This window comes from Pseudophryne corroboree, chromosome 3, assembly GCF_028390025.1.
Source record: "Pseudophryne corroboree isolate aPseCor3 chromosome 3, aPseCor3.hap2, whole genome shotgun sequence".
NCBI lineage: Eukaryota > Metazoa > Chordata > Amphibia > Anura > Myobatrachidae > Pseudophryne > Pseudophryne corroboree.
The window spans coordinates 616,983,686-617,005,459 of record NC_086446.1 but is presented as its reverse complement, the minus strand read 5'-3'; the positions used below and the strand labels follow the sequence as shown (position 1 = coordinate 617,005,459).

The window sequence follows — 21,774 nt, the reverse complement described above, 5'->3', positions numbered from 1 at the left end:
ACAATTTAGTACAGCCAAGTTTTTGGCCTTTCTTCAGCAGGGCCTGGATTTAGGCCTGCGTCTGGCCTCCCTCAAGGTTCAAATATCTGCCTTGTCGATGTGGTTTCAGAGAAAGATTGCGACCTTACCTGATGTGCATACCTTCACTCAGGGTGTGTTGCGTATTTAACCTCCCTATGTCCCGCCTGTGGCTCCTTGGGACTTGTCGGTGGTTTTGGAGGCGTTACAACAGTCTCCGTTTGAACCTCTTAGTTTAGCTGATCTTAACTGGCTTTCCCTTAAGGTGGTGTTTCTGCTGGCTATTGGTTCAGCTAGACGAGTGTCGGATTTGGGTGCCTTGTCTTGTAGTTCCCCATATCTGATATTTCACCGTAACCAGGCGGTTCTTAGGACTCGTCCCGGTTATTTGCCTAAGGTGGTTTCTTCGTTCCACCTTAATCAGGATATTGTGGTACCGGCCTTTGTCTCTCCTGATCTGTCTTCCAAAGAGCGGTCTCACAAACGGGGGCTGGCCTGCTCACAAGCAGACTTTGGCCAGATGGATTAGAATTGTGATTGCACATGCTTATGTCAGGGCTGGTCTGTCAGCTCCTGCTCACATTACAGCCCATTCTACTTGGTCTGTTGGACCATCTTGGGCGGCCCGCCGTGGTGCGACCTTTGAACAATTGTGCAAGGTGGCTACGTGGTCCTCTGTGAACACGTTCATAAGGTTCTATGCCTTCGATACTGCTGCTTCCTTTGGACGCCGGGTTCTTGTGCCCGCTACAGTGCGTCTCCTCCCATAAGGAACTGCTTTAGGACATCCCCTATGTCTTTCCTTGTGGAGCCCAGTGTACCCCGCAGCAGAAAATGAGTTTTATGGTAAGAACTTACTTTGTTAAAACTCTTTCTGCGAGGTACACTGGGCTCCACAAGGCGCCCACCCTGACGCACTTAGCTTCTTTGGGTTGGTATGGCATTAGCCGCTGACACTTCTCCTGTCGTGAGAACGTGGTGTATGTGGCTACTAACCATTGTCGTCTCTTTTCCTGCTACTGCATTGGGCTGGTTAACTAAAAACTGAGCTCCTGTGCAGGGAGGCGGGGTTATAGAGGAGGCGGCGCTATGCATCTTGGGAACAGTCAAAGCTTTTGAGCCTGTTGGTGCCTCGGATCAAGATCCTACTCTACACCCCTATGTCTTTCCTTGTGGAGCCCAGTGTTCCTCGCAGAAAGAGTTTTAACAAAGGTAAGTTCTTACCATAAAACTTGTTATTTCTCCTGTGGGGAACAATAGGATTTCAATAGGATTTATGTGGAGAGAATAATGATTTATATGGATTTATGGTGGGAACAATGTGAATAAATAATGTGGGGAGCAATATGATTGATGTGGGGAGCAATGTGATTGTTTTTACTGTGTAGGCCAATGTATGTGTGGATTTTTTTTTTTGCTGTGAGGGCCAATGTGTGCTTTTTGTTTGGTTGGTTTTGCCTTGTAAACGTTTGCTGCTTTAAAAAAAACGCACAAGTTTGGCCAGAGTCTCGGATCTCCGGCCGTCTCACAAGCCATTACATCTGACCCCATGTTTGCTGCAGACAAAAGAGAGGAGACTGGGGCTCCTACCCTGGTTACGTGTAAATACTGTTTTTCTTGCTTGGTTATCCCAACAAGATTTTGTGCAGGATGATTTGTGTTGAAGATGTTGTGTTTTTTTAAAACAACAGACTTCCGTAGCATCTACTCAGGAACCACCTTGGGTGTTGTCCTTATCTCCGGTAACGCCACAGGTAGTAAGTAGATCCTTTGTCTACTCCTGATCGGCCTGCTATGATGGCTTTTGCTCAGCAGATACAACCTGCATTTACTACGCCCCCTCAGCCTTCATGGTTGGATACTTTCACTCATTCTGTTCAGAGATTAGCCCAAACCTTGTGGCTTTTCAACAAATATTACAGTGTGACAGAACTAGGACTATAGTATGAGGCTCTCAGAGCTCCTTTCTCAGCACACATGTTGGACTCTGAGACATCAGCTGACCAGGATACAGATGTCTTAGACTCCAATTCTGCCAGTTCTAAAGTGGATGTTCCTGCCTTAGCTGCTGCCCCAAGGCCCAGGACGTCGTACTTATGACATCAGGGGAAGGTTAGAGGTCCGTCCTTTCCTAGACACACCAACTCGTTTAAGGCCAAGCATCTCTCTAAACAACCTTGGTATGCAATACGTCCGGCCACTCTGTTTGACGGGCAGGGCCTCCCCCTGGAGAATTCCAGGGTGGGAGGCTGGCTTCTTTATTTGAAAGCTATCTGTTATCAGACCACCACAGATGCCTGGTTAGAAGAATTGGTCTCCTAGGGTTACGCCTTTTCTTTTCAGAGACGTCCTCCCCCAGGTTTTTTTTGTACGAGTCTTTCAGTAGATCCCATCAAGTCCTATGGTTCTGCAACAGGCCATACATGCCCTTTTACAATTAGGGGTCATAATACCAGTGCAACCACTGCAGCAACAAACAGGCTTCTACTTCACGCTGTTCCTGGTCAGCAAACCAAATGGATCATTTTGACCCATTTTCAACCTCAAGGCTCTCAAAAAGTTTATATGAGTGCACAAATTGTGCAGGGAATCCCTCCGTTCCATTATCCTGGCATTGGAGCCGGTGGATGTTATGGTATCTCTGGACATTCAAGACATTCAAGACACATACCTGCATGTACCTATGAATGCCAACAATCAGCAATACCTCAGGTGTGCTATTCTTCACCAGCATTACCAGTTCCTGGTGCTACCATTCGGACGGTCTATGACCCCTCAGGAATTTACCAAGATTATTGCAGCTATGGCGGCACATCTCGGGTGTCGGGGGGTGAGAATTTTCCCATACCTAGATGACCTGCTAATCTTGGCTCAGTCTCCGGCGGTTTTGCAACAGCATCTTCGTCTGATGATTGCCTTCCTACAGTCACACGGCTGGATCATCAACTGAAAGAAATCTACCTTGTCATCTCAAAGGATATTACATCTGGGAGGCATCCTAGATTCTTATCTGTGCACAGTCTTCAACAACACCGGAGGGTGTCCATCCACTTAGCCATGCAAGTTCTGGGGTCTATGGTCTCCACCTCTGACATGGTGGAATACTCCGTTTCACTGCTGACCTCTTCAACATTTGATTTTGTTACGATGGAACAGACCTCATCATCTTCTTGGAACACAGACAATGGTGTTGTCACCAAAGGTTCGGTCTCCCTCTTGTGGTGGCTTCAGACGTCCCACTTGAACAAGGGCCATCCCTTTTTGGATCTTGGATTGGGTACTACTCACCACGGATGTCAGTTTCCGTGGATGGGTAGCAGTGACCTGTCAACAGTCCTTTCAGTGGCGTTGGACAGTTTCTCCGATAGTCACCTGCCATCAACATTCTAGAGCTAAGGGCAGCATACAAAGTGCTCTTCAGGGCTGACCAGTGCTGATCCAATCCGACAAAAGTAGCCTACATGTTCCATCACGGAGGTGCGCAAAGTCTAGCCGCCATGAGAGAAGTGACACGCATCCTCGCATGGGCAGAACATCATCTTCCGGCAATATCAGCAGTGTTCATCCCAGGAGTTCTCAACTGGGAAGCGGACTTCCTGAGCTGATAGGACATCCACTCAGGAGAGTGGGCTCTACATCCAGAAGTCTTACAGGATCTAGTGTACAAGTGGGGCCTACCAGATGTGGATCCCATGGCATGTAGTCACAACCACAAACTTCAAATATACGGGTCCAGGACAAGGGATCCCACAGCTACCTTCGTAGATGCTCCAAAGAGTGATTCAACAGTTAAAGCAGGAAGGAGACATCATAATTCTCATAGCTCCAGACTGGCCGAGGAGTCCTTGGTTCACACACCCACAGGGGATGTCAATCGACACACACTCAGATTTCCTTTACGGCAAGATCTGTTAACGCGGGGTCCATGTCTACACAAGGGCCTGGCCTGGCTGTCTTTGATGGCATGGCTCTTGAGATATCCTTGTTAAAATCTAAGGGTTTCTCAGGTGCTGGTATCAAGACAATGCTTAATGTCCGTAAACCAGCTTCAGCCTAAATTTTTTACAGAGTTTGGCATACTTATTTCCAGTGGTGCTCACCTAGCGGTTGTGATCTGATTTTAGAGTTCTTGCTTTTCTTCAAGCAGGATTGGACTTAGGTCTTTGCCTAGCATCTCTCAAGAGTACATGTATCTGCTCTGTCTGGCTCCAGAAAAAGATTGCCTCCCTACCAGATATCAAAACTTTTTTTCAAGGAGTCCTCCGTATTCAGCCTCCATTTATCCCTTTGTTGGCTGCATGGGATTTATCTTTGGTTCTACAGGCTTTACAGGTAGCTCCGTTTAAACTTTTGGAATCCGTGGATTTAACATGGCTGACAGCGAAAACTCTTCCTCTCGGACATTGCCTCTGCTTGCAAAGGATCTGATTTAGCGGCACTATCGTGTAGTGTTCCATTTTTTATTTTTCATCCAGACAGGGCTGTCCTAAGGATTAAGGGGGTAATTCAGACTTGTTAGCAGTTGGGCAAAACCATGTGCACTGCAGGTGTGGCAGATATAACATTTGCAGAGAGAGTTAGATTTGGATGGGTTATTTTGTTTCTGTACGGGGTAATTATTGGCTGCTTTATTTTTACACTGCAATTTAGATCTCAGTTTGAATACACTCCACCCAAATCTAACTCTCTCTGCACATGTTATGCCCCACCTGCAGAGCACATGGTTTTGCCTAACTGCTAACAAGTTTGCTGCTGCGATGAACTCTGAATTAGGCCCTAGGTCTGGATACATTCCCAAGGTTGTCTCTAAATTTCATATTAATGAGGAAATTGTGGTTCCAGCCTTTCAATCTCCAAACCATTCCATAAGTGATGTATTGTTGGATGTGGTACGAGCACTTCGGATTTATGTTAAGAGAACTGAATCTATCCGTAATTCTGATGCTCTTTTTGTTTTGTAAGTTTTTCACAAAAAGGCTGGCTAATAAGCAGAACTTGGCCAGATGGATCCGTATGATTATTTCTGAGGAATACATGGAAGCAGATGTTCCTGTTCCAAGTGTGATTTAAAGCTCATTCTACTAGATCCGTGGTGGCATTGTGGGGCATCTGCAGAACAGTTGTACAGAGAGGCCACTTGGTCTTCAGTCCACATCTTTATTAAGTTCTATTCCTTTGATACATTTGCCTCTCAGGATGCTGCCTTTGGGAGATGGGTTCTCCAAGCTCAGGCACGTCCCCACCCTTAGGGGTACTGCTTTGGAACATCCCCATGGTATCCTGAGGAGTCCCTATGGACCCTGAAGAAGAAAATGAGGATTATGGTAAGAACCTACCTTAGTTAACTCTTTTTTTTTCTTCAAAGTTCATAGGGTCCACAAGGCACCCATCCTGACGCGCCTGGCTTTTATGGGTATTTCTTTTCAGTCACTAAGTTCTCCTCTACTGTGAGTGTTTCTTGTGTGTACCATTCTTTCTTCTGCTCTCCCAGCTCCTGCCTTAATGCTTGTTCACTATACTGACTGGGCCTTGGCTGGAGGTGGGGATATAGGGGAGTAGGACCAGTGCATCCTGGGAGCTAAAGCTCTTAACTGTTTGGTGCCCGGACTACTCCAACCAACAACACCATGGTATCCCTGTGGACCCTATGGACTTTGAAGAAAAACAAAGGTAAGTTCTTACCATAACTCTTATTTTTTGAATATAATGTCACTTATTATGTACAAAGTAATGGGATTGCAGCTTTACTTCAGATACCTGGTGGTTACCCATTAAAGGCTCCTAGCCCCTGCACAGAGGGGACTTGGCCCATTTTACAAACTGCAGACAGTTTTATTCAGTGGAGGTCTGAGGTGGCTGCTTCCTGTCTGCAAACATTGGCACATGGTACATTAGTATACCTTCCCTTGGTAACTGCAAGTGGCAAGTGTGATGACAGGGAACACAACCATGTTCCATCCTCTGCCCTTGTGAGCGTCACCTTCTCTTTAAATCTGCCATCTACACCTGCCAAAAGCAGCATTGGGAGGTTGTAGTAACCCTTTCAAGCTCTGTACTGTTCCCCATAAAGTAATAGAGCTGTCAGTGGTGTCTGGCATTGGTAGTCTGTGCTGGTCACTTGTGAGTTATATCATATTGCTGTGAAATTATATTTACCTGTCTTGCGGTCTCTCCAAATTTATTTGGCTAAACCCAAGAACTCAAGTAAGTAATTTTCATTTCTCTAACGTCCTAGTGGATGCTGGGGACTCCGAAAGGACCATGGGGAATAGCGGCTCCGCAGGAGACTGGGCACAAAGTAAAAGCTTTAGGACTAGCTGGTGTGCACTGGCTCCTCCCCCTATGACCCTCCTCCAAGCCTCAGTTAGATTTTGTGCCCGAACGAGAAGGGTGCAATCTAGGTGGCTCTCCTGAGCTGCTTGGAGTAAAAGTTTAAATAGGTTTTTTATTTTCAGTGAGACCTGCTGGCAACAGGCTCACTGCATCGAGGGACTTAGGGGAGAGAAACGAACTCACCTGCGTGCAGAGTGGATTGGGTTTCTTAGGCTACTGGACATTAGCTCCAGAGGGACGATCACAGGCCCAGCCATGGATGGGTCCCGGAGCCGCGCCGCCGGCCCCCTTACAGATGCTGAAGCAAGAAGAGGTCCATAAATCGGCGGCAGAAGACTTTCCTGTCTTCATAAGGTAGCGCACAGCACTGCAGCTGTGCGCCATTGCTCTCAGCACACTTCACACTCCGGTCACTGAGGGTGCAGGACGCTGGGGGGGGGCGTCCTGGGAAGCAATGAATTTACCTTAGTTGGCGAAAAATACATCACATATAGCTCCTGGGCTATATGGATGTATTTAACCCCTGCCAGTTTTCCAGAAAAAAGCGGGAGAAGAGCCCGCCGTGAAGGGGGCGGGGCCTATCTCCTCAGCACACAGCGCCATTTTTCCCACACAGCTCCGCTGGTAGGAAGGCTCCCAGAATCTCCCCTGCATCCTGCAACTACAGAAACAGGGTAAAAAAGAGAGGGGGGCACTTATTTGGCAAAATAACAGATATAAGCAGCTATAAGGGATAGACACTTATTGTAAGGTTGTCCCTATACATATATAGCGCTCTGGTGTGTGCTGGCAAACTCTCCCTCTGTCTCCCCAAAGGGCTAAGTGGGTCCTGTCCTCTATCAGAGCATTCCCTGTGTGTGTGCTGGGTGTCGGTACGTGTGTGTCGACATGTATGAGGAGGAAAATGATGTGGAGGCGGAGCAATTGCCTATAATGGTGATGTCACCCCCTAGGGAGTCGACACCTGAATGGATGGCCGTAATTAAGGAATTACGTGACAGTGTCGGCACGTTACAGAAAACTGTTGACGACATGAGACAGCCGGCAGCTCAGTTAGTGCCTGTCCAGGCGTCTCAAACACCGTCAGGGGCTATTAAACGCCCATTACCTCAGTGGGTCGACACGGACCCAGACACAAACACTGACTCCAGTGTCGACGGTGAAGAAACAAACGTATTTTCCAGTAGGGCCACATGTTACATGATCACGGCAATGAAGGAGGTTTTGCACATCTCTGATACTGCAAGTACCACAAAAAGGGGTATTATGTGGGGTGTGAAAAAACTACCTGTAGTTTTTCCTGAATCAGATGAATTGAATGAAGTGTGTGATGAAGCGTGGGTTACCCCCGACAGAAAACTGCTAATTTCTAAAAAATTATTGGCACTATATCCCTTCCCACCAGAGGTTAGGGCTCGTTGGGAAACACCCCCTAGGGTGGATAAGGCGCTCACACGCTTATCAAAACAAGTGGCGTTACCGTCTCCAGAAACGGCCGCCCTTAAGGAGCCAGCAGATAGGAGGCTGGAAAATATCCTTAAAAGTATATACACACATACTGGTGTTATACTGCGACCAGCAATCGCCTCAGCCTGGATGTGCAGTGCTGGGGTGGCTTGGTCGGATTCCCTGACTGAAAATATTGATACCCTGGACAGGGACAATATATTATTGACTATAGAGCATTTAAAGGATGCATTCCTATATATGCGAGATGCACATTTGCACTCTGGCATCAAGAGTAAGTGCGATGTCCATTTCTGCCAGAAGAGGATTATGGACGCGACAGTGGTCAGGGGATGCGGATTCCAAACGGCATATGGAAGTATTGCCGTATAAAGGGGAGGAGTTATTTGGGGGCGGTCTATCGGACCTGGTGGCCACGGCAACGGCTGTGAAATCCACCTTTTTACCCCAAGTCACCTCGCAGCAGAAAAAGATACCGCCTTTTCAGGCTCAGTCCTTTCGTCCCCATAAGGGCAAGCGGGCAAAAGGCCACTCATATCTGCCCCGGGGCAGAGGAAGGGGAAAAAGACTACAACAGACAGCTTCTTCCCACGACCAGAAGCCCTCCCCGGCTTCTGCCAAGTCCTCAGCATGACGCTGGGGCCTTACAAGCGGACTCAGGCACGGTGGGGGCCCGTCTCAAGAATTTCAGCGCGCAGTGGGCTCACTCGCAAGTGGACCCCTGGATCCTGCAGGTAGTATCTCAGGGGTACAAATTGGAATTCGAGACGTCTCCCCCTCGCCGGTTCTTGAAGTCTGCTTTACCAACGTCTACCCCCGACAGGGAGGCGGTATTGGAAGCCATTCACAAGCTGTATTCCCAGCAAGTGATAATCAAGGTACCCCTCCTACAACAGGGAAAGGGGTATTACTCCACGCTGTTTGTGGTACCGAAGCCGGACGGCTCGGTGAGACCCATTTTAAATCTGAAAACCTTGAACACTTACATAAAAAGATTCAAGTTCAAGATGGAGTCACTCAGAGCTGTGATAGCGAACCTGGAAGAAGGGGACTACATGGTGTCTCTGGACATCAAGGATGCTTACCTCCATGTCCCAATTTGCCCTTCTCACCAAGGGTACCTCAGGTTTGTGGTACAGAACTGTCACTATCAGTTTCAGACGCTGCCGTTTGGATTGTCCACGGCACCCCGGGTCTTTACCAAGGTAATGGCCGAAATGATGATTCTTCTTCGAAGAAAAGGCGTCTTAATTATCCCTTACTTGGACGATCTCCTGATAAGGGCACGGTCCAGAGAACAGTTAGAGGTCGGAGTAGCACTATCGCAAATAGTACTACGACAGCACGGATGGATTCTAAATATTCCAAAATCGCAGCTGATTCCGACGACACGTCTGCTGTTCCTAGGGATGATTCTGGACACAGTACAGAAAAAGGTGTTTCTCCCGGAAGAGAAAGCCAGGGAGTTATCCGACCTAGTCAGGAAACTCCTAAGACCAGGCCAGGTGTCAGTGCATCAGTGCACAAGGGTCCTGGGAAAGATGGTGGCTTCTTACGAAGCGATTCCATTCGGCAGATTCCACGCAAGAACTTTTCAGTTGGATCTGCTAGACAAATGGTCCGGATCGCATCTTCAAATGCATCAGCGGATAACCCTATCTCCAAGGACAAGGGTGTCTCTCCTGTGGTGGTTACAGAGTGCTCATCTCCTAGAGGGCCGCAGATTCGGCATTCAGGATTGGGTCCTGGTGACCACGGATGCCAGCCTGAGAGGCTGGGGAGCAGTCACACAGGGAAAAAATTTCCAGGGCTTGTGGTCAAGCATGGAAACGTCACTTCACATAAATATCCTGGAACTAAGGGCCATTTACAATGCCCTAAGTCAGGCAAGGCCTCTGCTTCAGGGTCAGCCAGTATTGATCCAGTCGGACAACATCACGGCAGTCGCCCACGTAAACAGACAGGGCGGCACAAGAAGCAGGAGGGCAATGACGGAAGTGGCAAGGATTCTAAGCTGGGCGGAAAATCATGTGATAGCACTGTCAGCAGTGTTCATTCCGGGAGTGGACAACTGGGAAGCAGACTTCCTCAGCAGACACGATCTTCACCCGGGGGAGTGGGGACTTCACCCGGAAGTCTTCCACATGATTGTAAACCGTTGGGAAAAACCAAAGGTGGACATGATGGCGTCTCGCCTCAACAAAAAACTGGACAGATATTGTTCCAGGTCAAGGGACCCTCAGGCAATAGCTGTGGACGCTCTGGTAACACCGTGGGTGTACCGGTCAGTGTATGTGTTCCCTCCTCTTCCTCTCATACCAAAAGTACTGAGAATCATAAGAAGGAGAGGAGTAAAGACTATACTCGTGGCTCCGGATTGGCCAAGAAGGACTTGGTACCTGGAAATTCAAGAGATGCTCACGGAAGACCCGTGGCCTCTACCTCTAAGACAGGACCTGCTCCAGCAGGGACCATGTCTGTTCCAAGACTTACCGCGGCTGCGTTTGACGGCATGGCGGTTGAACGCCGGATCCTGAAGGAAAAAGGCATTCCGGATGAAGTCATCCCTACCCTGATCAAAGCCAGGAAGGATGTAACCGTACAACATTATCACCGTATTTGGCGTAAATATGTTGCGTGGTGCGAGGCCAGGAAGGCCCCTACGGAACCTGCAAACAGGACTGTCTATGGGCCTCAAATTAGGGTCCATTAAGGTTCAAATTTCGGCCCTGTCGATATTCTTCCAAAAAGAACTAGCTTCTGTACCTGAAGTTCAGACGTTTGTCAAGGGAGTACTGCATATACAGCCTCCTTTTGTGCCTCCAGTGGCACCTTGGGATCTCAATGTAGTGTTGGGATTCCTAAAATCACATTGGTTTGAACCACTCACCACTGTGGACTTGAAGTATCTCACTTGGAAAGTGGTAATGCTGTTAGCCCTGGCTTCAGCCAGGCGTGTATCAGAATTGGCGGCTTTATCCTATAAAAGCCCTTACCTAATTTTTCATACGGACAGGGCAGAATTGAGGACTCGTCCTCAATTTCTCCCTAAGGTGGTTTCAGCATTTCACTTAAACCAACCTATCGTGGTGCCTGCGGCTACTAGGGACTTGGAGGATTCCAAGTTGCTGGACGTAGTCAGGGCCCTGAAAATATATGTTTCCAGGACGGCTGGAGTCAGAAAATCTGACTCGCTGTTTATCCTGTATGCACCCAACAAGCTGGGTGCTCCTGCTTCTAAGCAGACGATTGCTCGTTGGATTTGTAGTACAATTCAGCTTGCACATTCTGTGGCAGGCCTGCCACAGCCAAAATCTATAAAAGCCCATTCCACACGGAAAGTGGGCTCATCTTGGGCGGCTGCCTGAGGGGTCTCGGCTTTACAACTTTGCCGAGCAGCTACTTGGTCAGGGGCAAACACGTTTGCTAAATTCTACAAATTTGATACCCTGGCTGAGGAGGACCTGGAGTTCTCTCATTCGGTGCTGCAGAGTCATCCGCACTCTCCCGCCCGTTTGGGAGCTTTGGTATAATCCCCATGGTCCTTTCGGAGTCCCCAGCATCCACTAGGACGTTAGAGAAAATAAGAATTTACTTACCGATAATTCTATTTCTCATAGTCCGTAGTGGATGCTGGGCGCCCATCCCAAGTGCGGATTGTCTGCATTACTTGTACATAGTTATTGTTACAAAAATCGGGTTATTGTTGTTGTTGAGCCATCTTTTCAGAGGCTCCTTCTGTTATCATGCTGTTAACTGGGTTCAGATCACAAGTTGTACGGTGTGATTGGTGTGGCTGGTAATGAGTCTTACCCGGGATTCAAAATCCTTCCTTATTGTGTACGCTCGTCCGGGCACAGTATCCTAACTGAGGCTTGGAGGAGGGTCATAGGGGGAGGAGCCAGTGCACACCAGCTAGTCCTAAAGCTTTTACTTTGTGCCCAGTCTCCTGCGGAGCCGCTATTCCCCATGGTCCTTTCGGAGTCCCCAGCATCCACTACGGACTATGAGAAATAGAATTATCGGTAAGTAAATTCTTATTTTTTTTTTCTAACAGGTGACGTCCTCAATATCGACCCTTTGAAATTCTATACTCACCTTTATAAAACACTATTTGGACTCCATGCAGGTAACTCAGATTCTTTGATTGAAGTATTGTCTGCACTTTTAAAGAACCATGCTTTTCTTCCCAAGCTCACTTTTTCTGCTCTCTTACGGCCTAATGTAAGGGGAAAGTATCAATTGTATAAACCACAGGTTCCCAAACGCGGTCCTCAAGGCACCCCAACAGGTTTTTTTATTTGTTTTTTCGACTACGTATAGAGGTAGATTTAGTAACGCTGCTACAACAAGTGGAAATGTTGTCCTTAACAACCAGATTCTATAACCTTATTAGATGCTAAAGGCCAGGGATTGACACATTTTTCTAAAATCTAAAAGCAAGGATGAAAGTGTAGGAGCCAGACCACCCCCCCCAAAAAAAAACCCACAAAAAACACCCCAACCGAATCCCCCCCCCCCCCCTCCATTACTGAGCGACGGCTACACAGCCTGAGGGATACCCCTTGGCAACCCAGCCATTAGCATCCACACAGTGCAGCTACCCCCCCCCCCCCCAGGCAAACAACCCCCCTTCCCAGCGGCCCCATTAATGGGCAACTAACACCCATGTAAATAATAAGAATTTACTTACCGATAATTCTATTTCTCGGAGTCCGTAGTGGATGCTGGGGTTCCTGAAAGGACCATGGGGAATAGCGGCTCCGCAGGAGACAGGGCACAAAAAGTAAAGCTTTAGGATCAGGTGGTGTGCACTGGCTCCTCCCCCTATGACCCTCCTCCAAGCCTCAGTTAGGATACTGTGCCCGGACGAGCGTACACAATAAGGAAGGATTTATGAATCCCGGGTAAGACTCATACCAGCCACACCAATCACGCTGTACAACCTGTGATCTGAACCCAGTTAACAGTATGATAACAGCGGAGCCTCTGAAAGATGGCTCACAACAATAATAACCCGATTTTTGTAACTATGTACAAGTATTGCAGATAATCCGCACTTGGGATGGGCGCCCAGCATCCACTACGGACTCCAAGAAATAGAATTATCGGTAAGTAAATTCTTATTTTCTCTATCGTCCTAGTGGATGCTGGGGTTCCTGAAAGGACCATGGGGATTATACCAAAGCTCCCAAACGGGCGGGAGAGTGCGGATGACTCTGCAGCACCGAATGAGAGAACTCCAGGTCCTCCTTAGCCAGGTTATCAAATTTGTAGGATTTTACAAACGTGTTTGCCCCTGACTAAATAGCCGCTCGGCAAAGTTGTAAAGCCGAGACCCCTCGGGCAGCCGCCCAAGATGAGCCCACCTTCCTTGTGGAATGGGCATTTACATATTTTGGCTGTGGCAGGCCTGCCACAGAATGTGCAAGCTGAATTGTATTACACATCCAACTAGCAAAAGTCTGCTTAGAAGCAAGAGCACCCAGTTTGTTGGGTGCATACAGGATAACAGCAAGTCAGTTTTCCTGACTCCAGCCGTCCTGGAACCTATATTTTCAGGGCCCTGACCACATCTAGCAACTTGGAGTCCTCCAAGTCCCTAGTAGGCGCAAGACACCACAATAAGCTGGTTCAGGTGAAACACTGACACCACCTTAGGGAGAGAACTGGGGACGAGTCCGCAGCTCTGCCCTGTCCGAATGGACAAACAGATATGGGCTTTTTTGAGAAAAAAACCACCAATTTGACACTCGCCTGGTCCAGGCCAGGTCCAAGAGCATGTTCACTTTTCATGTGAGATGCTTCAAATCCACAGATTTGACTGGTTTTAAACCAATGTGTTTTGAGGAATCCCAGAACTACGTTGAGATCCCACAGTGCCACTGGAGGCACAAAAGGGGGTTGTATATGCAATACTCCCTTGACAAACTTCTGGACTTCAGGAACTGAAGCCAATTCTTTCTGGAAGAAAAATCGACAGGGCCGAAATTTGAACCTTAATGGACCCCAATTTGAGGCCCATAGACACTCCTGTTTGCAGGAAATGCAGGAATCGACCGAGTTGAAATTTCTTCGTGGGGCCTTCCAGGCCTCACACCACGCAACATATTTTCGCCACATGTGGTGATAATGTTGTGCGGTCACCTCCTTTCTGGCTTTGACCAGGGTAGGAATGACCTCTTCCTGAATGCCTTTTCCCTTAGGATCCGGCGTTCCACCGCCATGCCGTCAAACGCAGCTGCGGTAAGTCTTGGAACAGACATGGTACTTGCTGAAACAAGTCCCTTCTTAGCGGCAGAGGCCATAAGTCCTCTGTGAGCATCTCTTGAAGTTCCGGGTACCAAGTCCTTCTTGGCCAATCCGGAGCCATGAGTATAGTTCTTACTCCTCTACGTCTTATAATTCTCAGTACCTTAGGTATGAAAAGCAGAGGATGGAACACATACACCGACTGGTACACCCACGGTGTTACCAGAACGTCCACAGCTATTGCCTGAGGGTCTCTTAACCTGGCGCAATACCTGTCCCGTTTTTTGTTCAGACGGGACGCCATCATGTCCACCTTTGGTAATTCCCAACGGTTTACAATCATGTGGAAAACTTCCCCATGAAGTTCCCACTCTGCCGGGTGGAGGTCGTGCCTACTGAGGAAGTCTGCTTCCCAGTTTCCATTCCCGGAATGAAACACTGCTGACAGTGCTATCACATGATTTTCCGCCCAGCGAAAAGTCCTTGCAGTTTTTGCCACTGCCCTCCTGCTTCTTGTGCCGCCCTGTCTATTTACGTGGGCGACTGCCGTGATGTTTTATCCCACTGGATCAATACCGGCTGACCTTGAAGCAGGGGTCTTGCTAAGCTTAGAGCATTATAAATTTACCCTTAGCTATATTTATGTGGAGAAAAGTCTCCAGACTTGATCACACTCCCTGGAAATTTTTTCCTTGTGTGACTGCTCCCCAGCCTCTCGGGCTGGCCTCCGTGGTCACCAACATCCAAAACTGAATGCCGAATCTGCGGCCCTCTAGAAGATGAGCACTCTGTAACCACCACAGGAGAGACACCCTTGTCCTTGGATATAGGGTTATCCGCTGATGCATCTGAAGATGCGATCCGGACCATTTGTCCAGCAGATCCCACTGAAAAGTTCTTGCATGAAATCTGCCGACTGGAATTGCTTCGAAGGAAATCACCATTTTTTTACCATGGCCCTTGTGCAATGATGCACTGATTTTAGGAGGTTCCTGACTAGCTCGGATAACTCCCTGGCTTTCTCTTCCGGGAGAAACACCTTTTTCTGGACTGTGTCCAGAATCATCCCTAAGCACAGGAGACTTGTTGTCGGGATCAGCTGCGATTTTGGAATATTTAGAATCCACCCCTGCTGTTGTAACAGTATCCGAGATAGTGCTACTCCGACCTCCAACTGTTCCCTGGACTTTGCCCTTATCAGGAGATCGTCCAAGTAAGGGATAATTAAGACGCCTTTTCTTCGAAGAAGAACCATCATTTCGGCCATTACCTTGGTAAAGACCCGGGGTGCCGTGGACAATCCAAACGGCAGCGTCTGAAACTGATAGTGACAGTTCTGTACCACGAACCTGAGGTACCCTTAGTGATAAGGGCAAATTTGGGACATGGAGGTAAGCATCCCTGATGTCTCGGGACACCATATAGTCCCCTTCTTCCCGGTTCGTTATCACTGCTCTGAGTGACTCCATCTTGATTTGAACCTTTGTAAGTGTTCAAATTTTTTTAGATTTAGAATAGGTCTCACCTAGCCTTCTGGCTTCAGTACCACAATATAGTGTGGAATAATACCCCTTTTCTTGTTGTAGGAGGGGTAATTTAATTATCACCTGCTGGGAATACAGCTCGTGAATTGTTTCCCATACTGCCTCCTTGTCGGAAGGAGACCTTGGTAAAGCAGACTTCAGGAGCCTGCGCAGGGGAAACGTCTCGACATTCCAATCTGTACCCCTGGGATACTACTTGTAGGATCCAGGGGTTCTGTACGGTCTCAGCGTCATGCTGAGAGCTTGTCAGAAGCGGTGGAACGCTTCTGTTCCTGGGAATGGGCTGCCTGCTGCAGTCTTCTTCCCTTTCCTCTATCCCTGGGCAGATATGACTCTTATAGGGACGAAAGGACTGAAGCTGAAAAGACGGTGTCTTTTTCTGCAGAGATGTGACTTAGGGTAAAAAACGGTGGATTTTCCAGCAGTTGCCGTGGCCACCAGGTCCGATGGACCGACCCCAAATAACTCCTCTTCCTTTATACGGCAATACACCTTTGTGCCGTTTGGAATCTGCATCACCTGACCACTGTCGTGTCCATAAACATCTTCTGGCAGATATGGACATCGCACTTACTCTTGATGCCAGAGTGCAAATATCCCTCTGTGCATCTCGCATATATAGAAATGCATCCTTTAAATGCTCTATAGTCAATAAAATACTGTCCCTGTCAAGGGTATCAATATTTTTAGTCAGGGAATCCGACCAAGCCACCCCAGCTCTGCACATCCAGGCTGAGGCGATCGCTGGTCGCAGTATAACACCAGTATGTGTGTATATACTTTTTATGATATTTTCCAGCCTCCTGTCAGCTGGCTCCTTGAGGACGGCCCTATCTATAGACGGTACCGCCACTTGTTCTGATAAGCGTGTGAGCGCCTTATCCACCCTAAGGGGTGTTTCCCAACGCGCCCTAACTTCTGGCGGGAAAGGGTATACCGCCCATATTTTCTATCGGGGGGAACCCACGCATCATCACACACTTCATTTAATTTATCTGATTCAGGAAAAACTACGGTAGTTTTTTCACATCCCACATAATACCCTCTTTTGTGGTACTTGTAGTATCAGAAATATGTAACACCTCCTTCATTGCCCTTAACGTGTGGCCCTAATAAGGAATACGTTTGTTTATTTACCGTCGACACTGGATTCAGTGTCCCTGTCTGTGTCTGTGTCGACCGACTAAAGTAAACGGGCGTTTTAAAACCCCTGACGGTGTTTTTGAGACGTCTGGACCGGTACTAATTGTTTGTCGGCCGTCTCATGTCGTCAACCGACCTTGCCGCGTGTTGACATTATCACGTAATTCCCTAAATAAGCCATCCATTCCGGTGTCGACTCCCTAGAGAGTGACATCACCATTACAGGCAATTGCTCCGCCTCCTCACCAACATCGTCCTCATACATGTCGACACACACGTACCGACACACAGCACACACACAGGGAATGCTCTGATAGAGGACAGGACCTACTAGCCCTTTGGAGAGACAGAGGGAGAGTTTGCCAGCACACACCAAAAACGCTATAATTATATAGGGACAACCTTATATAAGTGTTTTCCCTTATAGCATCTTTTTTATATATTTCTAACGCCAAATTAGTGCCCCCCCTCTCTGTTTTAACCCTGTTTCTGTAGTGCAGTGCAGGGGAGAGCCTGGGAGCCTTCCCTCCAGCCTTTCTGTGAGGGAAAATGGCGCTGTGTGCTGAGGAGATAGGCCCCGCCCCTTTTTCGGCGGGCTCGTCTCCCGCTCTTAACGGATTCTGGCAGGGGTTAAATATCTCCATATAGCCCCCGGAGGCTATATGTGAGGTATTTTTAGCCAAAAATAGGTTTTCATTGCCTCCCAGGGCGCCCCCCTTCCAGCGCCCTGCACCCTCAGTGACTGCCGTGTGAAGTGTGCTGAGAGGAAATGGCGCACAGCTGCAGTGCTGTGCGCTACCTTAAGAAGACTGAGGAGTCTTCATGCCGCCGATTCTGGACCTTCTTCTTGTTTCAGCATCTGCAAGGGGGCCGGCGGCGAGGCTCCGGTGACCATCCAGGCTGTACCTGTGATCGTCCCTCTGGAGCTAATGTCCAGTAGCCAAAGAAGCCAATCCATCCTGCACGCAGGTGAGTTCACTTCTTCTCCCCTAAGTCCCTCGTTGCAGTGATCCTGTTGCCAGCAGGACTCACTGTAAAATAAAAAACCTAAGCTAAACTTTTCTAAGCAGCTCTTTAGGAGAGCCACCTAGATTGCACCCTTCTCGGCCGGGCACAAAAATCTAACTGAGGCTTGGAGGAGGGTCATAGGGGGAGGAGCCAGTGCACACCACCTGATCCTAAAGCTTTACTTTTTGTGCCCTGTCTCCTGCGGAGCCGCTATTCCCCATGGTCCTTTCAGGAACCCCAGCATCCACTAGGACGATAGAGAAAAGGGGGTTCCTCCAGGGGAAACAACCACTCCGCAGCCTTCCACGGGCAAACAATCCCTCCTACCCTGTGGCCACATCACTACCCACCTGAAGCCACAATACCTGGCCATGCATAGACCCTCTTATTGGAGATCTCTGTGCAGCCCGAGTTTGGAAACCGCAGTCAGTGCAGGCCAGGACAGACACTCATCACATGTACTCCTGTGTTGAAATGGCTGCCGCAATACAGACACACCTCTAAAAATCTCAGCTGGGGCGTTGGAGTTGAAGAGGATCTGCTTCCTCCCTCCAAAATCTGTTAGCCAGGCAGTAAAATCTAGGGGCCATGGCTACCTGGCACCTAGGATTTGTCGAGCCCTGCTATAAGCAAACATCTCCACTTTTCATTTTTAGAAAGTTCAGTAAATCTGATAGTTCTACCAAGCATGGAAATAAGGTGTGTGAGTGCATATATTGTAAATTTGGGTTATATTTTTACGTTCAAAGAACGGTGGAAAGAATTCCCAAACTATCCTCTATGGTTTCCATTATAAAAGAAAGTAAAATGTAAAATATGGCAAAGTGGTTAAAGTACTAATTCTTCCTATTCCCTTACACAGCAGATTACATGGGCGGAACTGCAGGGTTTCATTTGCTGCAGCTTTATATCTTAGTCACAGTCTAATATATTATATAAAATAAAAAGTAGTAGCGTAATGAGTGTGTCAGCAGCCAGCCAGGCACGGACAGAATGCTGTTATGCTTTATTCTATGGACATGTAACTGGTATCCGGATGATAGGTCGACTGGATCAAAAGGTCAATGGTTACATGTTCTTTTTTTCTTCGTGTTTTTTTAAGTTTTTCCAGCATTTGCTTGATTTACAATCCACGTGGACTACAATCGTGAATAGTAACCTGTGGCAAGCGGCATGAAGTGCGGCAACCAAAGCGATTTTCTATACCAACCCCATGAAATGGCAGCATTGGGAATAGCCCATAATTATTCTATTTATGCGGCAGACACTTACATTCCATGGTTGTCCACAGGTATTTAGGGGGGCATTCAGACCCAATCGCACGTTAGCTTTTTTTTCAGTAGTGCGATCGGGTCTGAACTGCGCATGCGTATGCTCCGCAATGCACAGGCGCATCGGCCGCCGGACACCGGATTTAACAAAGAAAGCGATCGCAACGGTGATCACAAGAAGATGGACAGGAAGAGGCCGTTTGTGGTTGTCTACTGACCGTTTCTAGGGAGTGTCCAGAAAAACGCAGGCATGCCCAGCCGTTTGAACGGGAGGGTTTCTGACGTTACCTCTTGGCCGGATCATCGCAGCGGCTGAGTAAGTCCTGAGCTGTGCAGAGTTTGCACAAACTTTTGTTTCTCATACGTCCTAGAGGATGCTGGGGACACTTCAAGAACCATGGGGTATAGACTGGATCCGCAGGAGACATGGGCACTTTAATACTTTTAAGGGGCGTGAACTGGCTCCTCCCTTTATGCCCCTCCTCCAAACTCCAGTTTTTAGAATTGTGCCCAGGGAGACTGGTCACACACAGGGGAGCTCTACTGAGTTTCTCTGAAAAGACTTTGTTAGGTTTTTTATTTTCAGGGAGGCTGCTGGCAACGGTCTCCCTGCATCGTGGGACTTATGAGTTTAAAGGATCTGCTTCTTGGCTACAGGACACCATTAGCTCCTGAGGGTTTGGAACACTAGGTACGCCTAGGGGTTCACTCCCAGAGCCCGTCGTCACCCCCCTTGCAGTGCCAGAAGTCAGAAGACAGGTGAGTAGAAGAAGATAGAAGACTTCAGTGACGGCTTTCTGAGGTACCTCGCAGCGTTCGCGCTGCGCGCCATGCTCCCACACACAGCAGCACTACAGGGTGCAGGGCGCGGGGGGGCGACCTGGGCAGCATAAAATCCTCATTTTAAGGCTGGCAAGAGTGAATTGGAGTGCCTGGGCACAAGATCCGAACCCCCGCCAGTATTATATATTAAGAAAATAGCGGGGGTTAAAGCGCGCCATTAAGGGTGCGGGGCTTAGCCCTCACAGCTCTCACCAGCGCCATTTTCTCTTCACAGAAGTTGCAGAGACGCTGATCCTCTCCTCCAAACACTGCTGTACAAGTAACAGGGTGCAGAACGGTGGGGGGCACATAATTTGGTGCAAATATAAAAGCGCTACTGGTCTGGGGCTTTATATTAGAGTTTCAGCTCAGGGATTGAGCGCTGGGTTGTGAGCTGGCAAACTCCCTCTGTGTTTCTCTGACAGGCTTTACTGTGGGTCTGTCCCCTATTGCCCAGTGTGTCTGTGGGTGTTGGTACACGTGTGTCGGCATGTCTGAGGCAGCCCTTAAGGATCCGTTAAAATCCATGTACGTCGCCACAGGTACGCTGCTCAGACCAACCATTGCATCGGCGTGGGTGAGTACTGCTATTGAAAAATGGGCAGATAACTTGTCATCTGATATAGATACCCTAGATAGGGATAGCATCCTGTTAATTCTGGGTTATATCAGGGACACTGCGGCCTACCGAAAGGAGGCGGCGAGAGATATTGGCATTTTGAAATCAAGAGCCAATGCCTTGGCAATTTCAGCTAGACGAGCATTGTGGATTCATCAATGGAATGCTGATGCTGACTCAAAGCTATGGAGTCTCTCCCATATAAAGATAGTGTCTTGTTTGGTGAGGGTCTCACTGATTTGGTATCTACGGCTACCGCGGGTAAGTCGTCATTTTTGCCTTATGTTCCTCCACAACAAAAGAAAGCTCACCACTTTCAGATGCAGTCCTTTAGGCCAAATAAATACAAAAAAGGCAGAGGTTATTCCTTCCTTGCCAATAGAGGAAGAGGTAAAATATCTCCGCCCGTGGCAGGTTCCCAGGAGCAGAAGTCCTCCCCGGCTTCTGCCAAATCCACCGCATGACGCTGGGGCTCCTCTGCGGGAGTCCGCACTGGTGGGGGCACGTCTCAAGCTCTTCAGTCAATTCTGGGCTCGTTTGGCCCTGGACCCATGGGTTTTAGAAATAGTGTCCCAGGGGTACAAACTAGAGTTTCAAGACGTGCCCCCTCACCGATTTTTCAAATCGTCCTTACTAGCTTCTCTTCCGGACAGGAAGGTTGTAAGCGATGCGATACAAAAGTTGTGTCTAAATCAGGTCATTATCAGGGTTCACCTGTCGCAACAGGGAGAAGGCTTTTATTCAAGCCTGTTTGTGGTTCCAAAACCGGACGGTTCGGTCAGAGCAATTCTGAACCTAAAGTCCCTCAATCTTTACCTAAGAAAATTCAAATTCACGATGGAATCTTTCCGAGCAGTGATTTCCAGTCTGGAGGAAGGGGATTTCATGGTGTCGGTCAACATAAAAGATGCCTACTTACACGTCCCCATATATCCTCCGCATCAGGCTTACCTGAGGTTTGCTATTCAGGATTGTCATTACCAATTTCAGACGTTGCCGTTTGGTCTGTCCACGGCTCCGAGGATTTTCACCAAGGTAATGGCAGAAATGATGGTTCTCCTTCGCAAACAAGGAGTCACAATTATCCCTTACTTGGACAATCTCCTGATAAAGGCGAGATCCAAAGACAAGCTGAAGCAGGACATTGCGCTCTCCTTGACAGTTCTACAGCAACATGGTTGGCTCCTAAACTTGCCGAAGTCACAGTTGAATCCGACGAAACGGCTGTTGTTTTTGGGAATGATTCTGGACACGGAATTACAGAGAGTTTTTCTTCCAGATGAGAAAGCTCTGGAAA

General features: G+C 48.2%; 1 protein-coding gene across 2 annotated transcripts in view; it reads left to right on the top strand.

Moving 5' to 3' along the window:
* NOC3L (NOC3 like DNA replication regulator) overlaps positions 1–21,774 on the top strand; it is a 221,075-nt gene that overhangs the window by 176,894 nt on the left and 22,407 nt on the right. The window contains exon 16 of one of the 2 annotated variants that reach the window (XM_063961651.1): positions 11,876–11,947. The exons of the other annotated variant lie outside the window; for it this stretch is intronic. Within the exon in view, the coding sequence (XP_063817721.1) occupies positions 11,876–11,947 (72 nt within the window). The remainder of the gene's footprint in view (positions 1–11,875; positions 11,948–21,774) is intronic. 2 annotated transcript variants of the gene reach the window in all.